Here is a 21,851-nt window from a genome sequence, read left to right as displayed (position 1 = left end):
TAAACATGTTTTCACTAGCACATTTCTCCAAATTATTTAGAGTCCTTGAATATTCTAATAAAAGGTTAGAAAGTTAAGGTTGTGAACAAACACAGAGAATGCTTTCTGCATTACAGCAACTTATTCTTCTTATAACTTATTCTTCGTTAAGGAAGAATCTAGGTAGTTCCCCACTTTAAGTCCTCCTTGGGCCACAAATTTTCTACAACTCTCTACAAACCCAAGGAATCTCTTTGATCTCACACCAAGTTACCTAGACTGAGTGCTGTTAGGAACAGAGAATATTTGCTTCATTACATGATGCTGATCAACTCTTTCAAAGAACTGGAATTCCCTGTAAAACTCAGCAGTGGACAATCATTCTTGGAGGGAGTTTGCCCATCTGCAAGAAGCATATTATGCTCCAAAAGACACTTGATTTTACCTATTCTTACCCAAAATAGATCCCAGCCAACATAAATAACCACTGTTTAATTCAAGAAAAAAAGTTATACCCACACATGTACACATACACAACTTTGTGTATATTTTATTATGTATATATATGAACACACTGTATGCAAAAATCCATACACGTACATATATACTTAATTCAAGTGAAGCTAGTTAGTGGAAGTATTCTATGTATTCATATATTATGCATCTTATTTTAAAGAATGAAAAATATTCAATATTTCCATTTTTTTAGAATTATAGAAATAATATTTCATGATGTTTTAAATTTTGGCTTATGAAAAGTAATGATCAAATACTTAAAATAACAATATTTAAAGCAAAATAAGTAATTAAATGCTTTGATATCATTCCACATTAAGTCTTAGATACTTCCCTCATAATCTTGATTGACATTTACAAACATCCCAGAGTGAAGAAAAAGATGTTTAATTCTAGTTCTCAGTATGCTTTGGCACCCATGAGAGAAACAAAACCTGAACTCAGCCTTGATGTCTAAATGGCCTTTCTGGTCACCTTGAGAACATTTTCTCCTTGTTCTTTTCTTATTGCACTCTATCTGAGTGTGCAAAATGCCAACTCAGTCAAGACTCTGCCATCTACTTGGTTTAATGAAGAACAACTTCTACTGGTTTAAGGACAAAGTGAACATGTATATCAAAAAATAAAAATGTAATTCCATACCTAAGTATAAATTGTTCTCTTGAAAACACAAATTGAAGAGCTGGATTTCTCCTTTACCTGGCCTTAATCTGTCTTTATATTTGTCCAGTTTTGAGATACACATGCCTCGAGGCTTAGAAATGCCTGGTGGATTTTGCTAGTGTGGTTTTGATCTATAATTTTTATCACAAACTTTGCCAGTGCACCTTCCCCGTAACATTACTTACGGAGTTTTTGTCAGAAGAATTGAAAATATAAATAGTACTAAGAGAATAAGCATTCTCTCCCAGCCACCACATTCTTTGATCTGTGAGCCTCTGTTAAAACCAATCCAAATAACCTTCGTTTAATGTCCCAATGGATCATGTTGTAATTTATTCATTCCATATTTTAACGGAAGAAGTTATAACTTAAAAATAAATCTATTTAATGACTAAAGCTACATACATGCAATGGCTAATCACATCTTTCTTCAACAGCAAAGCGTTTTTCAAACCCACTGAAATTTCCGAGCCGATTGCCTAGTGCAGGCGCCCACACACAGAGTCCTTGCCGTGCCAGCTCGTACAGCTACGGTCAGTGTAGTGAAGACACCCACATAGCAGCAGCTGCTGCCATCCTGAACCTTTCCACCCGCTGCAGGGAAGCTGCCGAGATCCTCTCCAACAAACCGCAGTGTCTGTCTGCCAAGGTAGGCCAGTCCAAGAACCCAGAGGGGGGCCAGCTACTAAGCCGCGAGAGTAAACTGCCTTCGTGTTCATGGCCACACTCACTCATACGCCTCACCCCTCCCCAGAAAGCACCTCACTTTCCCTGTCCTCCTAGGAAGACTCAGAGGAACACTGGTGGTGATGAGCTTGGGTTGACCATGAAGAATGGAAGGCTGCATGCATTGCTCTGTGGCTATTCTTGGAGGTGGTATACCAAAGTTTGGGGAGGAGTGAGTTCTGGACACTAGGGAGAGTTCATTAATCTCAAACATATTTTTGTTACGGGGAGTTTGGCACACAAGAAGAGAGTTGCAATGAAAATAAATTTCAAAAAGGAAGCTTTTAGCTATCTACAAATCAAAGATGGTAAGAAAGTTTTGATTAAACTGTGGCTTGTAAAACATTTACAAAATTGATTCATGGAGTTTTACTACTGTACATGTTGCTGCTATATAATGTAAGGTCGTCTAAATTGCTGTGGTATTCTGAAAGCACACATAGTAAAACCTTGATAAATAAAATAGACAAGGTCTGGCCTGGGGGTGTGAATACTCAGAGCACCCAAACTGAAAACCAGATTCTGCGGAGTTTCTGAAACATTTCTAAAGCCCATAAAATTGTTCACATTTCTCTAATAATTCTCCTTTCCAGCTACCAATGGGAAGTACACATCCAGGCTGATAATGCTTGATGAAAACAAAAACAAGAATCAGCCTTGCCTTGCCTTTTGACAGTGGCAGCTTATCGTGCGTCAGAGTAGCAGTCACCAGCAGACGGTTGTCAGAGCTGTTCGGCCATTTGCTCCTGCAGCCTCTGCGTCCAGTGGCTCTTGTCTTCATGTTGACACAAAGGGCTTGAGTTACAAAATATACATTTTCCAAAGTTGATGGCTGAAACCAGCTGAAGTAAAATGCCCAGACTTATTTTAAATGAGATTTACCCTGGCTTCCAATGCAAGGGGAAACCCTGGTGCCAGAGTGGTTAAGAGCTACGGCTACTAACCAAAAAGCTGGTAGTTTGAATCCACCAGATGCTACTTGGAAACTGTATGGCAGTCCTACTCTGTCCTATAGGGTCACTGTAAGTCAGAATCAAATCGACGGCAATGGGTTTGGTTTGCTTTTGGTTCACTGGGAGGTTCACAGGGTTAAACCCTATCTCTGAAACTCAGGTAATTAAAGTATATGGCTCTTTTTTTTTAAGTCCAGCCCTGACCCACGGTGGTCAGCTGCTCACCTGGACCCGTGTGCCAGGGCTTCAGGAGGGCGGGTAGCACAGTGCGGCAGACCGTTTGACAGAGGAAGCAGAATTAGCTTCTGGACAAAGCGGAGCCAATAAACCCCAGGAAGAATTGGTGGCCAAAAACCACTCAAAAACAATTTCTAAACAAATAAGGTTCTTACACAAAAAAAATACACCCTCTAAAAATCTAAAGAAAATATCAAGCTATTCAAATTCAAAGTAATCGAAGTCAGAAGTTGTGTATATGAATGAATAATTTGGGGAATTTTAAAATTCAACTTTAGTTTTTTTTTTATATACATTCCTTTTTTAAACTTGAATAAATTTCTCTGTTTTAAAGGAATATTCTAATATGCAGCTAATTGAAGATAATACTGGATTATCTTCCTTCCCAGTGCTTTATTATTTGGCTGGTTAGGCCGTCCTGTAAGAATAAAGTGGCCAATATTATAATTATAAATACTAGTTCAGTGAAGAACAAGTGGCTCTGTAATGACTACTTCCCACCTGCAAATGTGGGCATTTTTTTTGTTCCCCAGAATTTTGCCTTTAACCTATTAATTACCAAATGAATCAGATAAAGATGACAAAAACTTGAGGATTTTTTCTTTATTAATATATATTCCTTTCTTCTTAAAACACATTTCTGGTCAGAAAAGTGACTGTTAAATTGACACATTAAAAAAAAAAAAAAAACAAATAAGGCATTTCCTAGCCACACTGTCCGTCCCCTGTGAGATGCTTGCTTGGTGAAGGACATGGGTGAGGGGACTCTGCCTCGTCCCATCTGCCGTACTGACAACTTTAGCTTTAGCTGTAGAAGCCACACAACCTTGATGTGATGGTGGTGATGGAAGAGAGAGAAAATGCCCAGACTGATTTTTTTTTAATGTGTTTGTTATGCTGATGGTTATAGAAGCCGTTTTCCCATGACAATTGTCTCGTTTGACACAGTCACATAAAATGAGACAAATATGGTGCCCTACAATGTCTCTTTACACAGAATCCTTTCTCCAGCCTGTGTGCCCACACATCCACACTTGCACACAACTTCCACCATTTGCTGAATTCTGTCCTAATTGAATCTTATTTTCTGAAAATAAGAAAATGTATCATAAATTCCTGAAACAAGAAAAAAATAGTAATTATGTTAGCAAAAGTGAGATAAAGCCTGAGTAATTAACCCCGAAATACAGTCTCTGGTCAATGCCTAGTGCAGGCGTTTTCCGAGTCCAGCACTGCATTTTGTCCGTGTCTTGTACCTATTGTTGATTGAGTACAAGCAACCTTCTCTCACACATTCAATGCTAGCTTAATTCTTTTTCTACTTCTTAAGTCTAAGAAGGCTTAGATCTTTCTTCCGTGTCAATTTGTCACTACGTTTACTTCTGACAGTCCCGAACCCTTGAGGAAGTAGCGATGTACTGCTTTTCCCCCCTCCTGACTCTATCGCTGAGAATTTTTAATGTATACAGAGACATCCCAGCATTTTGTATCACCCAAAATGCCTGTAAGTAACAAAACGCGCAGGCTGAAGGTTCAATTCAGTCACGGCCCTTCCTTCAGTGAATTTACATCAAAGCAAGACAAAGGAAGCCACCCTTTGGTAGCTGTGCCCGGGGTTTGTGGCAAAAGAGATGGCAGGGTTTGCAGAGACATCATTCCTGACATTCTGGGAGCTATGGCTGGCTCTGCAGAGAGTTTGACCAGAGCATAGCAAGGGCTGATTTCTTATTTTCCTTCTGCCTCCATCCAGCCCTTGCTGTTATGTAATGCTGTTGTTAGACGCACTGGAGTAGATTCTGACTCATGATGACCCCATGTGTACAGACTAGAACTGTTCGATAGGGAACAGTCTCCAAGGCTGTGACCTTTCAAAGGAGCCCTGGTGGCACAGTAGTTAAGTGCTTGGCTGCTAGCCAGAAGGTCAGCAGTTCGAACCCACCAGATGCTCTGCAAGAGAAAGATATAGCAGTCTGCTTCTGTAAAGATTACAGCCTTGGAACCCCCATGGGGCAGTTCTACTCTGCCTTACAGGGTGGCTATGAGTTGGAATCAACTCAACAGCAGTGGGCTTAGTTTGGGTTGAGTTGAGTTGAACTTTCAGAGGCAGATCGCCCAGCCTGTCTCCTCAGGGGCTTCCGGGTAGACTCGAATCACCAACCTTTCAACTAATAGTTAAGTGCTTATCACTACTCAGGCACTCCATTTTATATGATGAGCATCTCTTAACTTGCATACAGAACCCAATAGGAGAACAAATAACAGGTAATACTGTCATCCGTGAGCGCTACGATTTTAACATCAAGCCAAAGGAAACTAACCTTGATATTTGCTTTTAGCTTCATTTGTGGAGGCTAATATAGACTTTTCATGCTATGTACACATTCACAACTGACCCCAAGTTTAGTGAGAGATCTGAATCAGTGACTTGCAAAAATCGCTACTCATGAAAGATACTGGGAGCAGAGATTGCTTTCAGAGGGGCAAGAGGATTTTCAGTTCCTATTAGCTCTAAAAATAGTGAAGGAAGATACGGATATTCCAAATTGTTCTTCTCCTTCAAAACTCCTTAAGCCCAAGCCCCTGTCTACCCGACCAGACACTTCTGTCCTGTGCTGCTCTCCAGACCTGAAGGGACGCTGTTGTCACAGGCCCATTCAGTCACCAGCACCCCTGGAGCAGGTACACTGCAGGTTCTGTGCAAAGGATATCAGTATTCTTTTAACATTGCTGATTGCTGCACAAACTAGTTCATCCTATCCTCAAAGTAGGAGAATTTTTTTTAATTAGTTATTTGTTAAAATACAACCCAACACGTACATAACCCATATTCACACCACCAAAATCACCTCAAAGTGATTTTAAGTATTTCTCTGAAGAATCAAGTCAGGGGAAAAAATTAGCACTGTCACTACTTAGTATAATTTGTCTGAAGCATTAGCGCTCTCTTGATTCCAGTACTTCATTGCTTCTAAGATACAGGGAATGTCTGATATTTTAATTTTAAATTAATGTGGATTGTAAAATACACATGGACCGCAGCTGCTGGTGCCTGGCCTGGGCCTGGCGACTTGCTCCTGATGTGAGCACACACAGGACTTGCTCTCACGGGGGGCGGGGCAGGCAGTTCTGGGCATCAGTGTGTCCAGAGCATCCCTTGTCCCCACTGAGAGCAGCCCCTGCACATGGCAGATAAACGCCCCATTTTTCTTCCTCCTCCCACTCTTATCAACAGAGGAAGGAACACGCTTTGCAATCTATCTTTATCCTGATCTCCCTGGCTTGCCAAGCATTCTGTTGTTTGTTTTGGTGTTTTCCCCACCTGTTTAGACAAAATGGCATATGCACGCGTGCTTAAAAGAAAACAAAAAATGACACTTGCTTGAAATGTTTAAAGTTCAAAGTCTGTTTTGTGCTTGAACGAGGCCTAGAAACAACATGATGTCACCTCACCATTCTTTCTGCCTCATAGCACCAATAGCCTGGTGACTGTCTCGTGTGTGATTAGGATCCAAATGCAGCCTTTTCAGTATCTTTGACATTGAATGGCTCACACCAGATACTGTGAGTAAAATGATAGGAGGGTCTCTGGCCAGGTATCGCAAGGAAGCAATTGACCTCTGTGTGGAGAAAAGACATATTTATACTAACGGGCTTTTTACTCCTCCCAATATGGTTAAGCACTCTGCTTCTAAGGTAGGTTGGAAGCCACTAGCCGCTCTAAAAAAAAAAATGTGGCAATCTGCATCTGTAAAGGTTACAGCCTTAGAAACCTTATGGGGCAGTTCTACTCTGTCCTGTAGGGTTGCGGTGAGTCTCAGGGGCAGATTGTCCAATAGGTAAGGTAAACGCAGTGCTTACCTTGCTTACCAGATCATCTGTAGTGAACAACTTCACTACAGATTAGTAAGTAAGCATGAGTAGGCCAGTGCTTACCAAGCTTTCTGGGTCATCTGCCCCTGCCAGTGATTGCAAATTTGAAAAGAGGCTTTGATGCTGTAAGAAGGTGCCATGGGTTTGGGAGAGAGACAGACACCAGTCATACCTACAAGCAGACGCTTTTATGTGGTGAAAAATGTGAAATTTTTCACTGCTGATGATCTGGTAAGCAAGGTAAGCACCGTGCTTACCCTGCCTCTTAGATATTCTGCACTGATGAGTCAAAAATTGAATCAAATTATTAGTACTAGGTGTCATTTATTTAACACCTATTTTTTTATATGTCAGATTGGGGCCCTTGTGGTGCAGTAGTTAAGAGCTACAGCTGCTAACCAAAAGGTTGGCAGTTCAAATTTACCAGCTGCTCCTTGGGAACCCTATGGGGCAGTTCTACTCTCTTCTACAGGGTTGCTATGAGTCGGAATCGATTCGACAGCAATGGGTTTGGTTTGGGTTTGAATGTATCAGACACCGTAAACAAGCACTTTGCTCATATTAACTCTTTTCAATTCTTCTAGAAACCCTGTAAAGCAGATATTATTATGCAGTTTTGCCGATGAAGAAACAGTTGCTCAGAAATATTAAATAATTTGCTTCTAGTGGCACAGATATAACTGTTAGAACTAAAATTTCACTTCGAAGATTTTACCATTGCATGGTATATACACTGTCTACTTACCCAAGAGTGTTCCCAGATATGATTCTGAGTCCCAGATAGAGATTTGGGGGAAAGGTTATAAATTTTGTATTAATTTTATGCCTTGTGTTAGTCATTTATTTCTTCTCTGAAATCTGTCATTCTATTTATATTGAGTATATTTCACAAGGTTATACTTTTTTACTACTCAGTACTCAATTCTTATTTGTTGTTAGGTGGCATTGACTCAATATTGACTAATAGTGACCCTACAGGACAGAGTAGAACTGCCCACAGGGTTTCTAAGGAGTGGATGGTGGATTTGAACCACCGACATTTTGGTTAGCAGCCAAGCTCTTAACCACTACGCCACCAGGGCTCCAGTCATTATTTAGTTTCATTCTGATGTGCATAGGGTCGCTATGAGTTGGAACCGACTCGAGGGCACTTAACAGCAACAACAACAGAGAAGAAAATATTTTCATCTATTTGTTTGTTGTGAATACCCTGCCTACTTTGAAAACTTATTTACGACAGCTTACGAAATAGAAACAGTGCTCCCCCTGAAGTGAGAGTGGACGAACATGTACCACTGAGGTCTTCACTTGCGCCAAGTCAAAAAAGAAAAATGGCGGTGGCCATCATGCAGGAATAGGAAGCTTGCCAAATGAGAAAGCAGTGTGGTCTTGTTTTATCAATGTTCTGACAATAAGTTTTACAATCAGGCCAGTTAAAGTAAAGTTATAATTTTGTTTTTTCTTCATCACCATCTTTAAATGCATGATAATTTATAATTGTTGAAACAATGTAATGTTATCATTTGTCTGGAAAATATTAGAGAAAGCAGCCATCAGCCTATCCTGTAAATACAACTACAACGATTTTTGTATTTTCTCTTTTGTTCTTCAGGAAACAAATTCCTGTATGTTTTACAGCATTGTAAGCATAGTGTGAATGCCACGTAGTTTTCCTGCTTTCAGTTCTATGCATATTTTCCATGTTGCTACATACTTCTCATAATTATCATTCTATTTGCACTCTAATGTTCCACTAACTAGAGGTAGTGTAATTTAATCACTTCTCTGTTGGTGTGCATCTAAATCGCTTCTTATAGTACAGGTAAGGATTATAATGCATAATTATTTAAACTTCTAGTTTAATAACAATTGATAATGAGTTAAATTACTAAGAAATGTATTAAATTTCACTAAGAAGCTCCTATATGCATAAAATAAGCTTCTTGAAGGGAAGACCAATGTATTTTTCATTTTTCTTTTACCCCAAAACATAGAGGCCTGAAAATATCAAACACCCCTCAGAATTCTGTCTTTAACCTTGTTCTCCATGTCTTATTAATTGCTAAAGCCAAACAACGAATCAGATAAAGATAACTATAATCTGAGGTTTCTGTTTTTCCTTATCAAGATATGTTCCTGTTTTCTTTAAATACGTTTCTGGACAGAAAAATTGACTGTAAAGTTGGCACATTTTTTAAAAATCCAATAGCCAGTTTCCTAGGTGCACTCGCCTCCCCGCGGAGCACTCTGTGCCCTGTGCAGTTGGTAAGCTAACCTCTCAGCAAGCTGGTGACTAAGTGAATTGGAGGAGCTGAGACAGACATGGGACGCTGATGTCCTTCCCGAGTCAGAGAATGAAAAAATATGCCTAGCCTTGAAAAACGTCAATTAAAAAAAAAATTAAAATCCAAACAAGGATCTAATATAGCACTTTGAGAAATCAGGGTATTAGACGTCTCAGAAGGAAATGACATCCGCGTCAGTGGGGCTCCCTCCTTTGCCCCTTGGGCTCCTCTTGCTGCCGTTGGGGTCTGAAGCGCAGAGAGAAGCGACGTCTGTTCATGTTGCTCTGGATAAAACCACATGCTGGAAACTTGCGCCTCAGCCATCCACAGGCAGGAGGGGCTTTCTCTGTGGCTGTGTAATCGTTGAGTGCATCTGTGCGCTCACTTGAAGCCCACCTGTGCTTGGCCACAGCAAGCCTCCCCGGTCAGGTGCTCCCGGGGCAGCCCGCCTGGGTGTCAGAGCGGGGAAGGCTCTTGTCAGCACGGAGAATGACAGTTTTTCAATCAAGCTATGATTGCTCACCATATATAATCATAACAATTCCTGGAATCTCTTAATATTTTTTAAAATTTACTATGTGGATTTTTTTTCTGTAAAAAATGCAAATATATATTGGTGGTGTCTTGGAGTAGTTGTTTTTTTTCAGTGTGAGAGAATCTGTACTATTTATGGGTTTTGCACTATAAAACTCTGCAGCCCAGTCACATGGCTTCGTTTTCCTAAGCCATCTGTCACAGAGGTCTGGAATTTTATGTGAATGTTGCCTGTGCAGCCTTAACCCAAGGTTTTTTTTTTTTTTTAGTGAGAAATGTCAGCAACTACAATATTTAGCATTTGACTTTATATTGGCCGTTAAAGTTGATTGCTGTAGCTCTGTTTCATGGCCTTAGTTGCACATCAGTGGTGAAGCCAAAAAATGTGAATGTGCTCAGAGTAGACTATACTGTTATAGCCTGGAGAGAGCACCTGGCACTGAGATAGTTAATATCTTGGATTTTTGTAACTAAGGTTTATTAATGCTAGTATAAAAACATATCTGATATTATACAGATGGCATAGGATGTGGTTACTAAGTTATTATCCTGGATAAGCTGTACTGTCAAATTCAGGGTTTAAAACTATCATGGGAGATTAAACTATTTACTAAAAATGGACGAAAAGATATGGCCAAAGCGTCTTAGTACAGACATATTAGAAGTATATTTACTTCCCACAAATACCATAAATCATCTCTCTCTCTTAAGCTGAGAGATGGAAATATGAACTCTGCAGGTAAAACAAGTGAACAGAAGCGGTGCTTTTATTTTCTAAATCAGGTACAGGCAGCAAGCCCTTGGAACCTGGCCAGTGTGCCCATGCCATCGATGGCCACTGTAGGGAGGGGAGAAGTGTGAGGGGGGGACTTAAAATAAATCCTGGGGAATAACTGGCTACCACAAGCTTCATGGATCTTGCTAACATATTCAAAGAACTCTATAGCTTTGCCAGCCAAAAGGGAAAAGAATAGAGAAATTGTTTAGAAGTTAGTTGTAAATTGTTGAATGATGGTGAAACACCAGAAAGGTGTTCATTTGACCCAATTAGTAAAATGACAGAGTTATTACAGGGCAATATTTACAATTCCTGACCCCATCTAAGCCGTCCTACAGTGCGTATCACTTGGAATATGTAGACCACATGCACGGTTTGTTAGGACTTGAACTAAAGACAGGTACTGTGCTTAAAAAAAAAAAAAAACTGGCAAAAGGTATTCCAAAGGTGAATGTCATGAGACAGAATTAGTTTTAAGTCCGTATTAAGAATCTTGAAAATAGTCCCCTTTATCCCGAAGCTCTCACTGTGGAACTTAAACTCAAACCATGGTACCGCCAGCTATGGGGCACCCAGAGTGAAGTATGTTCTCACTTCCTGGCTTTTTTTTTTTTTTTTTTCTCTCTCTCATAATTTAACAAAGCTTTTCCATTTCAAATAACCTAAGGTAAAACATTGCTTTCATACTGACCTAATATTCCAATAAAAATTCTCCTCCAGCTGGTTATTTTTGCATGTTTTTGACGGTAGATGATTATTGTGATTTGGGGGTTGGCAAGTTTTATCGTGCCTTTTGTTAAACTAAAGTGTTAATGCTTTAAATGATGAATTGGGAGAGATAATTCCATAAACTAGAAAAGAAGGTTTAAAGCAAAACTTAAAAAAAAAAAAAAAATTAAACAGGCTTAGCCAATACATTTAGTATTTGAAAACATCTTATTTATATAAAGCTTAGTTTTGTTTAAACCCAGAAGCATGAAGCGTGCTAATGGGGCTGCTCTTAAAAGTCTGTAAGAATTGAACATTCGCCAATGCAAATCAGAAAGCTAGATTTAAAATCAGATATACTGACTTAAAAGCTTGCATTTAAAATTATCCCTTAAAAGCCTCACATGGCTAGGCTATAACTGCAAACTGCTGAAATGTTTTTCTGTTTCCTATTGTATACCAGGGAGCCGAGATAGAAGTGGATGAAAATGGCACATTGGACTTAAGCATGAAAAAAAATCGAATCCTGGACAAGGCTGCACCCCTAACTTCCTCTAACAATTCCATTCCAACTCCTTCCTCTTCCCCATTCCAAGCAAGCAGCCTTTTGGTCAATGCAACATTCTATCAGGCTCTCTGTGACCAAGAGGGCTGGAATACTCCTATCAACTATAGCAAAGCCCATGGGAAGACAGAGGAGGAGAAAGAGGTATTGGTTTTAATATGTCAATCAATAAGTTTAAGACAGAGCATGATTGCAGAGTATTACTAGATTTTTCCTCCTAGACTTATTTATTTATTTATTTTTTACATTCCTGTTTAGATTTTGGTAGATAATTTTAAATTTCCTAGGAAATTTATAGACAAATCCCTCTTTTCCTGTCACTTGCCTAAAATATCATGTCATTATAGATTTTTTAAGATTTATTTTGTTGTTGTTAAGAATACACAGCAAAATGTACACCAATTCAACAGTTTCTACGTGGATAATTCAATGACATTGATTATATTCTTTAAGCTGTGCAACCATTCTCACCCTCCTTTTTTGAGTTGTTCCTCGCCCATTAATAGTGAAATTTAACCCCATGAGGGCTGCAATTGTGTGTAGTCCAGGGGAGATTATATCATCTCTCCCTTCAAGATACAGCAACCTGTAAGGGGCACTGTGTCGCTGGACATGGAAATGTCTGCTTGCCTGTTCTTTCTGAACCAGAGGGTCAAAGATGAAATAAATTCAGGAACAAGTAAGAATCTTCAAGTTGTGTCAAATTCACTTCCTTGGTTTCATGGAGCAACTGTGTTAACATACATATGTATACAGTCACCATTTGAAGCTCTGGATCATGAACATTGGATGTCTACCGATCCTGAATTAAAAGAGATGCATTTGGGTATCGGATTATCTCAGAAATGGCTGAGGGTAGTCAGGAAGCTCCACTTTCATTTCAACCCTGAAAACCATGTGCTTGGATGAATAGGAATTCCTGTAGCTCTCATCTCCGCAGTTTGAGCTGCCTGCCTTGGCCTAAGTAGCCATGAACTACTTAGTGTCATTTGGAATAACTGGTGACCAGAGCCCTTCACTGTTTAGATGCTATGATTGCAAATGGAACCCTAGTTATTACAATAATCAGTCCTCTTTTGCCGTTGATCAGGAAGATGGCTGTATTACTGTCGCTGATGAATCAGCCAGTTGTTGATATTGTTAAAGAACTGAGATAACCATTCCCTGAGGAAGTGTGCATCACCTTTTTTCAGCTTTTTGAAGCTCAGAGACTTTGGGGGAGACCAATTTGAGTCTAGCGCATGATTTAACACCTCAGAGCATAAGTCGACATAAACACTAGTGTGTGATGTGATCACAAGAGTGAGTTGTTCCCAATTCTCCCTTCCTTCCTTCATTATACTGTCACATGTGCCAGGCAGCAAGGTAGGCTGTGGGGTTGCAGCTTTGGACAGGACATGCCTCTGCCCTGCATGTGCATAGAGCCTACTAAGAGGACTGACATGTCAACAAATGCACTCATGAACACAGGAGCTGGTACACAGAGTAGAGACAAAGGAGCAGGGTGGCTGGGATGGTTTCCTGGAAGAAACTCGCTATGATCAGAGCCAGCTTTGTGTATCACAGCCCCTCGCACAGTCAGGTGGACAGATGAGGGTAATTCATACAACATCAGCCTGATTTAATTCTACCATGCTGGTCTCAGTCATTAATTCTGCTTGATTTTGTTAATTTGCCTAAAGCATTTAGAGATGTTCTGAATTAAAAACTTAAAAAACTGAATTTAAAAAATAAGAACTATTTTAGAAGGACTCTTTATTAAAATAATACATGTTTGACTATAATAAATGTAAAACTGCCATCTACAAAGTATAAAAAGCTGGTTTATCTTAAGTGATGGCCATGAGCTGCCTCTTCCTTCTACCACCATCTCCATTGTCATTGCAGTTTTATGAAAGAATAGAAGTTACAGCTAACCTCCAGCTTCACAACTTCTCTGAAAGTAGGAAGTAAGGAGCAAGTTAGGATGTGGGTAGCTTGTTTGGAGGTACTATCACAGTGCCATCAAGACTGATGACCCAATCCCACTACATCCAAGATGGCTTTAGAAAAGGGCGTCACATTCATTCACGACACTACTTAATCCCCAGCAAGCCAATTTCAAATCATCAGACCATGACATGTTGCACACTGAACCGCTAAAGGAAAACATAGCTGAGTCACAAGACCTGTCAATGTGGATTCAGTAAAAGTCATCACATTACATGAAGGACAGTGCTTTACAGAGCAATGAAAACTCAAACACTGCTCTCAGATGACTTGTGTAAGGATCAAAATCCAAAGTGTTCCAGTTTCTGGGGGCTATCTGAATGTCATGTGCAGAGAAGGACTTAGGCTTTCTGTCACCATCCATACGACTGTTGAGTAAATGGGACATGGACAATGCATTCATGGGAAATTTTCTTTGTATTCCTACTTATCATCAGACATAAGATCCAATCTTGAGCAGTCATGAAACACATTTCCATCAAATGAGTTCTCGGTTTCATTTAAGGCCCTTGGTATTATCTGGGGAGCTGTGGTGGCACAGTGGTTAAAGCTCTTAGCTGCTAACCAAAAGGTCAGTGGTTCAAACCCACCAGCCACTTAGCAGATGAAAGATGTGGCAGTCTGCTTCCATAAAGATTTACAGCCTTGGAAACCGTGTAGAGCAGTTCTACTCTGTCCTTTAGGCTCACTATGAGTCAGAATCGACTCAGCAGCCTTGGGTTTTTGGTGTTTTATATTATCTGATGTTGGCAATGACTTTGTACCCTTAGCAACAATGTCATCATTGCACCCTTTATATTTTGAGGTACCTCTTCCATTTGAGGGTCTAGTAAATTCTTCAGGGATTTATTTGGCTATATATCTTATCACTCAGATAGCCAAAAAATGACATAGCAAATATTTAATCTTTCCAATCTCATTTCTTTTACGTAATTCTAGAAACCACAGGATTCACCTTGGAAACTTTATAGATACAGCCTACTATTTGGGGTATTTATTTATCTAATGCAGATATATCTGTAACAGTGTCTTATTTTTCCAGAAAATTCACCAAAAAATGGGTTTCTTTAGTTTACTTTTATGCTCTTTTGCGGGTGGCTTAAGGTCAAATGACACACTCTTTTACTGCTGTAATTTTCAACCTAAGTATTCTGAAATCTGGAATTTAGAAGCCATATGGGAATTCAATATCACTAGGAACAACAAAGAGGACTTTGGAGATGCCCAGTGAATTCTTGGAGTCAGTGTTTGCCTTAGGTTTGAGTTGACAGAATATTTTTGTAAGCTTAATGCTCGTTGTTACAGCTATCTGAACATGGTTGAGTCATTGCCTGGGGAAGCTACAACTAATGGGGACATGGACAAAACTGTTCTGAGTCATTGTAACTCCTTCATATGGTTTCTCACCTCTTGTTCTTTTTTCCCACGTATGTGCCAAGGTAATCTACCTTGTATTTTTCATATCCTGTTCTGAATTTTGAAATGAGAAATGAGATAGTTGATAAGTATTATTTTTTGAAAAAGTAGATTATATTCAATGCCCTCATGAGAAGGTATCAGAAGAATGTCATGAACAATAAAAAAATATAAGGTAACTTCATACACAGTGTCTTGATTTGTTATCCTAACAATCCTGCAAGGGAAGATTTTCAACAACTTTTTAGAGGAGAAAATTGAGCTCAGGGAAGCAAAGTTGCTGGTCCTTTAAAAAAAAAAAATTAAGTGATGGGTCTGGGTTTCCCTGAAGCAAAAACAGGAAGGAGAGGGGAAAAGGGAGAAAGGGAAAATAAAAATACATTTAAAAATGGAGCCATCTAGGAAATATTGAGAGAAATTAGAAGAAGAAGAAGAGAGGATAATGAAGAAATTGTGTGTGGCAAGGTGTGGTGGAAGCGACAGTTGACAAAGGTGTGTCTTAGGGCAGCAGCATGCAGCTCCTGGAGCTCAGGTCTCCAGGAGACTGCCTAACTGTGTTCTTTTTCCAGTGGGCTTTATTGGTGTAGCTGCACATGGCCCCAAACACTGTTTCCACAATGTTTGAAGACGAATTTGGGCCGTGACTGCTCCCACTTTCCCACTCTTCTTGGCACCTCCTCCTGTCTCCCCAATACCCCACCACAACACTCACACACGTGTACACACACACCATCAGAAATGGAGTAATTATTTCTAATTCATTGTTATCTAGTTCATATGCACAACAGTTGCTTAATTTTGGTGGTAATTTTCAGAAAACATTGTCTCTCTCGGTGAAATAGCCTGTCCAGATGCCCCTAAAAAAATTTCTGAATCTGGAAAAAACTCAAAATATCTTGAAAATAAAGTGCTGAGAAATAACTAGGGCTGTCAGTTTCATTCAACTGTCAGATCTCCAAAGATTTTCAGGGCTTAAAATGTTAAAAGTGCCGGGTGCTATTGTCTGTTATTCATGTTACCATGTGTTCTGGTCTTCACTAAAACTAATATAAACTTCCCTCTGTAGGTTAAAGGAATGTCATGCCTGCACATACTCTCCAAACACCACACGCATACACCACATTGCCTTTTAAACAACCACAGGATCAAATTTTGATTTTTTAAATGATAATTTAAAAAATTATGTAATTTACAAATTACATTTTACAAACGCTGTTGATTTATTTTATACTGGCTACTATTTTTTGTTTTTGGGTACTATTTAGGATTTTATCCAATATAAAAGCTTCTGTAACAAAACTAATCCAAGAATTCTTCTAGCTGTAGCCATATATATACATATATATATACACACATATATATGTTTATATACATATATGTACGTGTGTGTATAGTCCAAATTTCAAGAAGTAAGTACATTGACAAAAGGCAAAAAGACAATTATTTTATAATGCAGTTGTATACATAAAACTTTGTGGCTTAAAAGAAGTTATAAGCTAAATAAAAACTAAGAGATACTTAAAAGTCCAATTCATAAAATTATTCTGTTAAAATATTACTACATATTACTATACCAACAGGATACTATGTACTCTGCAACCTTATTTTTGTATGTATTTTATTCAAATAACAATTTAAACTTTTATAACTGATCATTTCTATCAAAAGCCCCATTTCCTGCCTTCCATAATGCATACATTCAGCAGGAGAACAATAGCAACTCTAATGTGCATGCCTTCAACTGTAATGTGCAAGTCTTTAATTTTCTCTTAAAGAAAATAATAAAATGGCATTTTGCTTCATGCCATTTTGCAAAGAACATGTCAACAGCAAAACAATGGCTCTTCCACACTGAGGCAATATCGGAGGTAGCATTTATCTCTACTTTCCAAAAGAAAAGAAATTTATAAATTAAAGTGAAAAATACTATGCAGGGAAATGCAGATATCACTAAATGGAGTGGGTGGTATTACTATCAGGTGTAGGGCCTTAAAGTCAGGAATTGTTTCATTTCAGCCATTTACGGTCATCAAACTTTAAAAAGTTAAGAGTTGTTTGTCTACTTTAGAGCTGATGGAAGCACCATTAAAATAGCACTTTTCTTTCTGTCCTAGAATGCAACTATTATCAAGCTCATGTTTCTTTATTTTTAAATGGTGTATTATTATCTGCTACTATTTTTAAACATTTATCAGTAAAATGAAATGGTACACTGAATACTATAAATAATATGAAGAAAGAAATTGTACTGAACCAGTATTATTAATTTCATCTGGATACATGATACTTGAGATAATTTACTACATGTGTTTAGGCCAAATATTTAGAATTTTTCTTCGGTTGGGAAAATCCAGGGATTTTGTTTTTCCCTTTGATTTTGAATGTAGACTTAGCATTATTAAAATGTAACATTTTTTATATCCATTTGATTCAATTGATATTTACCTGGATAATACAAAATAGTTTATTCACCCTAAATAGGTCAGTATTTTCAAGAATAAGAAGAGTTAAACTGGTTTTAATATTAAATCCAGAAAGTATTATTATTTACTGGATATAAGCTTAATGATGAAAGCAAGCTAGTTGTGTAATTTAGGAAAGCCATCATGAATTTTCTTTACTGTGTCACGTGGTAAATAAATAACTCGATTAGGGACTCTACCTTATGTAATCAAGATCCGTATTAAACTTAAAAGAAAGTACAAAATTAATAATATTCAACAAGAAATTCCATTCAATGAAAAAAAGCCTTAAAAGATATCAATTTAGCAAAAGAGGTAAGTTCAGAAAAACAGTAAGGAATGTAAGAAAAGAAGCAATTATCCAAATACATCAAACAAAAGCCTAAATAATTTGGCCTCAGCTATTATTAAAACAAATAATTTAGGTCTTAATTATTTCTATATCAGAAAGGGCATTCTGCTGACCTAAACTTATGTATTTCATTTCTATTTAAAAACATTATTAATTCTTACAATATTTCTTTTGTTGCACCGAAGACTGTTGTATATATAAAGAACTACTTCTATGTTATTAGAGAAGCATTCATGGAGCAATAAAACTTGAAGTATATTGAAATATTAACTTGATCACATAGCTCAAGAAATGCCTTTGTATGTATAGTTGCCAAAATGTGAACTTTCTGAAAGTGCCCCCATCAATTATTTCTCATTCTTCGCTGATGAAAAAAGGGTCTGTAACAGTCAGGACATGGCTTTATATTCATCATCTGGTTTATTTCTCATAGGAATTTTTTTTATTTCATCTCCATTTTGCAGATGGTTAAGCTCAGGCCCACAGAGTTAATTCAGCCAAGTTCTTCAACCAAAACTCACATCCATCTCCAGCAACTTAAAATCTACTTGTTTCTCAGGGTTATCTAATGCCCTCTTGTGCTTCTGTCATTTTTGTTTTTTTTCCAGAAAGACTCAGTAAGCTCTCCAGAAAATTTAGAGGAAAAAAAGTTTACTGGCGAGGCCTCTATACCAAGTCCCAAACCCAAGCTCCATGCAAGAGATCTCAAAAAAGAATTGATCACGTAAGTGTTATTCAGTGACATACCCTGTAAGATTCTGAAATTAAGAGGCTCAATTTCATAATTTTGGATAATAGTACCATGTGTAATGATCTCATGCTAAGAGAACTGACTAATTAGAACTAATCAATCTAGTTTGTTAAAACACAGTATAGTGTCTATCAAAAGATGAATGGATAAACAAAGCATGGAACATACATACAATGAAATATTATTCAATCTTAAAGAAAAATGGAGTTCTGACACATGCTAAGACATGGATGAACCTTAAAAACACTATACTGAGTGAAATAAGTCAGACACAAAAGGACAAATATTGCATGATCCCACTTATATTAAATATCTAGAGTAAGCAAATGCATAGAGACAAAAGTATATTAGGGGTTACCAGGTGCTGGGAGAAGGGGAGAAAAGGGAATCACTGCTCAAAGGCATGGAGTTTCTGTAGGGGATGATGAAAACCATTAGGAAAAGGGTAGTGGTGATGGTAGCATAACATGGTGAATATAATTAATGCCACTGAAATGGTTAAAATGGTAAAATTTTTAATTATTTTTTTGTTGAGAATACAGACAGCAGAACATACACTAATTCAACAATTTCTACATATACAACTCAGTGACCATGTACAATTCAGTGACATTGGTTACATTCTTGTTGTACAACCATTCTCACCCTCCTCTTCAGAGTTCTTCCTCCCACATTAAAATAAATTCACTGCTCCTTAAGTTTCCTATCTAATCTTTCAAGTTGCTGCTGTCAATTTGATCCCATATAGATAGATCTTAAAAGAACACAATGCCCAAGACAGAAATTCTTCACTAGTTAAGCTCCTTGGAAACAATGGGTTAGTTAAGCTAAAGAATTGTTTGGCTTTAAGAAGACTTCAGGGGATATTTTTGGTTTAAATTTGAAGATTATCTCAGGGAAATCGTTTCAGGGGTTCATCCAGCCACCATGGCTCCAGAAATTCTGGATTTCATGAGAATTTGAAATTTTGTTCTGTATCCACCTCCCCCCCACCCCCCTTTGAATTAGGAGATTCTTCTATAGAATCTTAGATCAAAACGTTCAGTAGTGGTAGCCAGGCATCATCCAGTTCTTCTGGTCTCATGGCAAAGGAAGCAGCTGTTCATGGAGGCAATTACACTCACATTCCATTTTCTCCTTCTATTCCTGACTTTCCTTCTTCCTCTGTTGCTCCAGGCAAATAGAGACCAATTGTTGTACCATGGATGGCTACTTGCAAGTTTTTAAGACCCCAGGCACTACACAATGAACTAGGAGTTAGAACATAAGCACTAAACATATTATCAGGCCAATTAACTGGCATGTCCCATGAAACCATGACTCTAAACCTCCAAACCAAGGAATCATGAGATGTTTGGTTGCACATAAGCAGCCTCAGCAACCACCCTTTTTTTTTTCCCCACTATATCCATCACACTTTTGTCAATTCACTTTTTACAGATGTACAGCCAATTGACAGCAATTACATTAATTGGTTTGCAACCTTGCACTTAATGTGTGATTTTTCATCACTATAAACTGAAACTTAATATGCCGTAAACAATAACCCCCCTTTCCCCCTCCCTCCTGCCCCTGGAAACCACTGATATACCTTGGTCTCTATACATTTGTCTGTTCATGTCTTTTTATACAAGTGAGGTAATACAAAATTTGTCCTTTTGTGATTGACTTATGTCACTCAGCGTAACGCCTTCAAGCTCCATCCATATTATAGCATGTGTCAAGACCTCATTTCTCTTACTGGATGAGTAGTATGCCATTGTATTTACGTACCAAATTTTGTGTATCTATTCATTTGTTGATGGGCGTTTAGGTTGTTTCCACCTTTTGGCTATTGTGAATGATGCTGTAAGGAGCATTGGTGTACAAGTATCTGTTCAAGTCTCTCCTTTCAAGTCTTTTGGGTATATACCTAGGATGGGAATTGCTGGGTTACGTGGTAGTTCTATTTTTAGTTTTTTGAGGAATTGCCACACTGTTTTCCATGGAGGCTGTACCATTTTGCATTTCCACCAGCAATGGATAAGGGTTCCAATTTCCCTACATCCTTGCCAATCTTCCTTCCTTCCTTCCTTCTTTCTGCCTTTCTTTCTCTTTCTCTCTTTCACTCTGTCTGTCTTTCTTTTTTAATCTTAGCCATCCTAGTTGGAGTGAAATGATGTCTCATCGTGGTTTTGATTTGCATCTCTCTTATGGCTAATGATGTTGGTTTTTGGTTATGTTTTTGGTGTCCTTTTGAATGTCTTCTTTGGTGAAATGTCTGTTCAAGTCCTTTGCCCATTTTATGATTAGTTTATTTGTCTTTTTGTTGTTAAGTGGTTGAAGTTTTATATATATTTTGGTTGTTAGATTCTTATCAGATAGATGGTTTCTGAAAAGATATTCTCATAATCAGTAGCTTGTCTTTTCACTTTTTTGGTAAAGTCTTTTGACAAACAAAATTTTTAGTTTTCATGCGGTCCCATTTATTTTGTCTTTTGCTGTTTGTGCTTCTGTTACTATATTAGATAATCTATTGTTAAAAGCAAGTCCCAACAGCCTTGCCCCCCTGCATTTTCTTCTATGAATTTTATGGTTTTAGTTTTCACATTTAGATCTTTAATCCATTTTGAATTTATTTTTGTGTATGTTGTGAGGCATGTTTCCTGTTTCTGCATGTGGAAATCCAATTTTTCCAATACCATATATTAAACAGACTCTTCTTTCCACATGGAATAGACTTAGCACCTTTGTCAAAAATCAGTTGATCATAGATATGTGGATTTATTTTTTAGACTCTTAATTCTATTTCATTGGTATATGTCTATTGTTATACCAGTACCAAGATGTTTTGATTACTGTAGCTGTATAATCTGTTTTAAAATCAGGAAGTGTGAGCTCTCCTACTTTGTTCTTCTCTTTCAACATTGCTTTAACTATTTGGCTTCTCTTGCCATTCCATATAAAGTTGAGGGTTGGTTTTTTCATTTCCATAAAGAAGACTTGGAATTTTGATAGGGATTATCTTGAATCTATAGATCACTTTGGGTAGTATTGACATCTTACCAATATTAAGTCTTCCTGTTTT

At 38.0% G+C, this 21,851-nt stretch overlaps 1 protein-coding gene across 1 annotated transcript in view; it reads left to right on the top strand.

Moving 5' to 3' along the window:
* Positions 1-21,851, top strand: part of ST18 (ST18 C2H2C-type zinc finger transcription factor) — a 120,993-nt gene that overhangs the window by 57,024 nt on the left and 42,118 nt on the right. Inside the window, exons 10-12 of the mRNA XM_023538869.2 lie at positions 1,596-1,807; positions 11,713-11,958; positions 18,642-18,757. Coding sequence (XP_023394637.1) covers positions 1,596-1,807; positions 11,713-11,958; positions 18,642-18,757 — 574 coding nt within the window. The remainder of the gene's footprint in view (positions 1-1,595; positions 1,808-11,712; positions 11,959-18,641; positions 18,758-21,851) is intronic.

Source organism: Loxodonta africana, chromosome 18 (assembly GCF_030014295.1).
Source record: "Loxodonta africana isolate mLoxAfr1 chromosome 18, mLoxAfr1.hap2, whole genome shotgun sequence".
NCBI classification, from domain to species: Eukaryota; Metazoa; Chordata; class Mammalia; order Proboscidea; family Elephantidae; genus Loxodonta; species Loxodonta africana.
This window is presented reverse-complemented; position numbering and strand designations above follow the sequence as displayed.